General features: G+C 44.1%; 1 protein-coding gene across 3 annotated transcripts; it reads left to right on the plus strand.

The window, feature by feature from the left end:
• The first annotated feature begins 279 nt into the window (after positions 1-279).
• Positions 280-3,029, plus strand: LOC104430116 (interactor of constitutive active ROPs 4). Of its 3 annotated transcripts, none has more exons than XR_005551787.1 (4): positions 280-442; positions 824-936; positions 1,265-1,380; positions 1,445-3,029. XR_005551787.1 is itself a non-coding variant. In XM_039314773.1 (3 exons), the coding sequence occupies exon 3, from the start codon at positions 2,306-2,308 to the stop codon at positions 2,708-2,710; it is 405 nt and encodes a 134-aa protein (XP_039170707.1). In that variant the 5' UTR covers positions 280-442; positions 824-936; positions 1,445-2,305; the 3' UTR covers positions 2,711-3,029. The 3 variants fall into 3 exon arrangements, 1 of the variants encoding a protein (XP_039170707.1); XR_005551786.1 differs by lacking the exon at positions 280-442 and adding an exon at positions 452-720 and having other exon boundaries at positions 1,482-3,029; XM_039314773.1 differs by lacking the exon at positions 1,265-1,380.
• The last annotated feature ends 335 nt before the right edge of the window (positions 3,030-3,364 follow it).

The raw sequence follows: 3,364 nt of genomic DNA on the forward strand, positions 1-3,364 counted from the left end.
TTCTTACATTCATGAACTAATTTATGTTTTTTGTTAGGAGCAAAAAAGAATAAACGCGTTTGTTTAGGCTGTGTTTGTTTGTGTTCTTTTTTTGTTTTTAAACACTTTTTCATTTTTTGTTCGAACAAAAAAGAAATAAACGCGTTTGGATACGTTTTGTTTTTTTTGTTCTTTTGTTCCGAACAAAAAAAAACCAAAAACAAGAAACACAAATTTTGTGTTTCTTGTTTCTGAAACACATTTTGAAGGGCCGGAAAGAACAAAAACGAAACAAAAGAACAAAAACGAAACACTTCCGTTCGTACCCTACGCAGCGACGCTCTCCCTTTTCCGGCGTCTCTCACAGGTGCACCACCGTCAAGCGATCCGGCGCCTCCCGCTTGGCTGACTCTCCGGCGCCGACAGCTGCTGCTCCTTCACCGGCTGAAGCTTCTGATTCGAGGTAGGTTTCTGCGCTCACCAGCTGCTGCTCCTCCTTCACCGTGTTTCTAAGGCTTCGGCGAGAGCCACCCCTCGCAGATCTGGGTGACGGCTGCTCGGGGCCCGACCGCGACAGCTCGCTCGAGCCAGCGCTTGCCCAGATCTGCGAGACGCTCGCTCGAGCGAGCCCTCGCGCTCGAGCCCCGAGTGATCGTTGCTCGCCCAGATCTGTGGCAGCGTCTGCTCGCTTGAGCGAGCGTGGCTGCTTTGCTCGCTTGAGCGAGCGTCGCTGATTTTTGTGTAGGTTTGCATTTCGTCGTCTTAATTTTTGTGCGAGGTTCTGCAATGTGATTGTGGCTGGTCCGCCTTAAGCTCGATGTTTGGTTTTGAATTTTATGGTCAGTTTCGTGATTGTATACGGTGTGCGGTCGAATGGGAGTGGAAGAATTTTCGGGGAGGAGCTTCCTCGGCTTGCGAAAGAGGTGCAGCGCATCACGAACATTCACGGATATGTCGGTGAGCTTTGATCCCTTCTTCGAGCCGTTGTGTTCAGTTGTTCATTATCTAGCGGCGGGATGCAGTTTCTGTTGATCTCGGAGTCATGACTTTGTTGCCAATCCGCCTTTCGAGTGATCGTGAATTACTGTTATTAAGTTCTCTGAGACTCATTCAATTCTCAATTCTGCGACTGATTGGCATCGAGGAGATTAGACTCGAGATTTTTTTTTATTGGTTGTAGAACTTCTTAAGGTTTAGTCGTCTCTAATCGTTACTTTACTAGGAAATGTTGTATATATGCTCTCTATGAAAAGCCATGACTAATTTATGGTGATAAATATTCAAGGGACTGCATTACAGCTTGAAGTGCTGGTTGGAGATCTGGAAGATTTAGTTATCTTCATACATCAGCAAGCGATAAATGTCTTGTCCAAAAAAATTTCTGCTTCATCTGTTCTGATGGTAATGACCGTAGTCTTTGCCCTTCCTTTTCATGGTAGTTCTTTAGATGTTAATTTTCCTGCAGGTTATGAACCCGATGTGATTCCTCCTTTTCAATTCAGGAAACCGGACAGAGTAGAGAGAAGTTACTTCGAGCGATAAAAACCATGAACGATATCGAGGATCTAGTTGTGAAATTACAGAAATGGGTTAGAGGTGCGGATTTATCTGCTTGCTCGAGCGAGCGTCGCTGCTCTGCTCGCTCGAGCGAGCGTCGTGAGCAGAGCAGCAACGCTCTCCTCGCTCGAGCTCTGATTCTGATAACTCACACCATTGCCCCATCCCCGATCGAAGCCCTAAGGCAGGAGATCGCCATTCTCCACGAGATGCCCAATCTGATTCAGTTAATCAAAAGAAACTAGGAACTCGCATTGCGGATCTGGAATCTCAGCTTGGCCAAGCTCAAGAAGAGCTGAAGAATCTGAAAGAGCAATTGGTCTCAGCTGAGGCTGCAAAGAAAGTAGCTCAAGAAAAGCTTGAGAAGAAAACCAAGATAAAGTTTGTACCAGACTCGGTTGATGTCCCTAAGAAGCATCATGCAAAAGAAGTTCAAGAATCAAACAATCCAAAGAGCAACCCTTTAAATGATGTTCCTGATGAGAACCAGCAGGAGACTGATGTATTTGAAGTACCAGTCAAGAAGGTTGCTTTGGAGACTCAAATAGAGGTTAGCCAACTGAACAATGAGATAGAGAAGGAAACAAAAGCAATTGACTTACCAGTAGAGCCACCTGTATTTGTGTAGCCACCCCCGCACTTGCTTCAGTTGGCTGAGAAGAAGGATGAGATAAATTTGCTTAAAGGTAAGTTACTAGAAAAGGAGAAGGAACTTGAAGTAGCTGGTCAGCAAACTGAAAACCTGAGAAAGCAACTAGACGGGGCAACAATGACGATATCTTCTGCTCGGAGCAAAGAAGAAGAAATGGCCTCAAAGCTGAGTCAGCTAGAAGAGGAACTTAAAGCGAGCAAAGAAAACAACATCCAATTAAAGGAGAAATTAGAAGCTGTGGAAGGAGGTAAAGAAGAACTAGAAGCGGAGATGAAGAAGCTGAGGGTGCAGATCGAGCAGTGGAGGAAAGCAGCAGCTGCTGTTCTTGCTGGTGGTGTTGAAATGAATGGGAGAATTCCTGGAAGATGCGGTTCCATGGATAAGCATTTCGGAGGAGTTTTTGAGGTGCCTCATCCAGGTTATGCTGATTTTGTGGGTTCACCAGGAAATATTGATGATCTAGACGATGGCTTTGGAGGTGGGAAGCGAAAGAACTCTGGGATCAGAATGTTCGAAGATTAGTGGAAGAGGAAGGGCCAGAAGTGATCCATCATCTCTGTGCTCCATTACCCTATATGGTTTTGGTGTCATTAATGGTTGAAAACGAGGAAAATTGGCGCCTGTTATTAGTCTTTTGGGTTTCGAAGTGCTAGTGCTTTTTGTTCTCTTTTGCTAGGATGAGTGGCACACTATATGCATGTATATGTCTAGTAGCAAAACTAAATCTAAACCACTAAGGCACTGCTCAATTTGTTTGAGAGTTCTGATATCCGTCTTGATCGTTTGTTTTGTTTCTAAGGTGCAACTTTGATCCACAGGCAGATATTGCTATCTGCAAGTTTAGATTCCTGCTGACTTGAGAAAATAAATTGAGACTATACAGAGTGTGGGAAAGAACGTATTCGAGAAAGTTGAACATCAAGACTTTGATATCTTGGCTATCGACATGAGCAGCTGGTTGTAGATGAAATTGCATATTCCATGTTTTAATATTCTTCAATCCTCAGTGCACAAGCTCATGTTTGCAGAATCCCCATCTAAGTATACTCGTGATGGAATGCTGTTCTAACGATCCTTTGGTTTGATTCCAAGAAACCAATCTCTCGTTATGAATGAATGTGATTCCCACTGAATAAGGCGGCAAATATCACTACCATACATATAGTTATTCAATGG

This window comes from Eucalyptus grandis, chromosome 6, assembly GCF_016545825.1.
Source record: "Eucalyptus grandis isolate ANBG69807.140 chromosome 6, ASM1654582v1, whole genome shotgun sequence".
Taxonomy (NCBI): Eukaryota; Viridiplantae; Streptophyta; class Magnoliopsida; order Myrtales; family Myrtaceae; genus Eucalyptus; species Eucalyptus grandis.

What these genes read in the sequence shown, in the direction of transcription:
- LOC104430116 (XM_039314773.1), top strand. Translation starts at nt 2,306, where the DNA reads ATGACGATATCTTCTGCTCGGAGCAAAGAAGAAGAAATGGCCTCAAAG.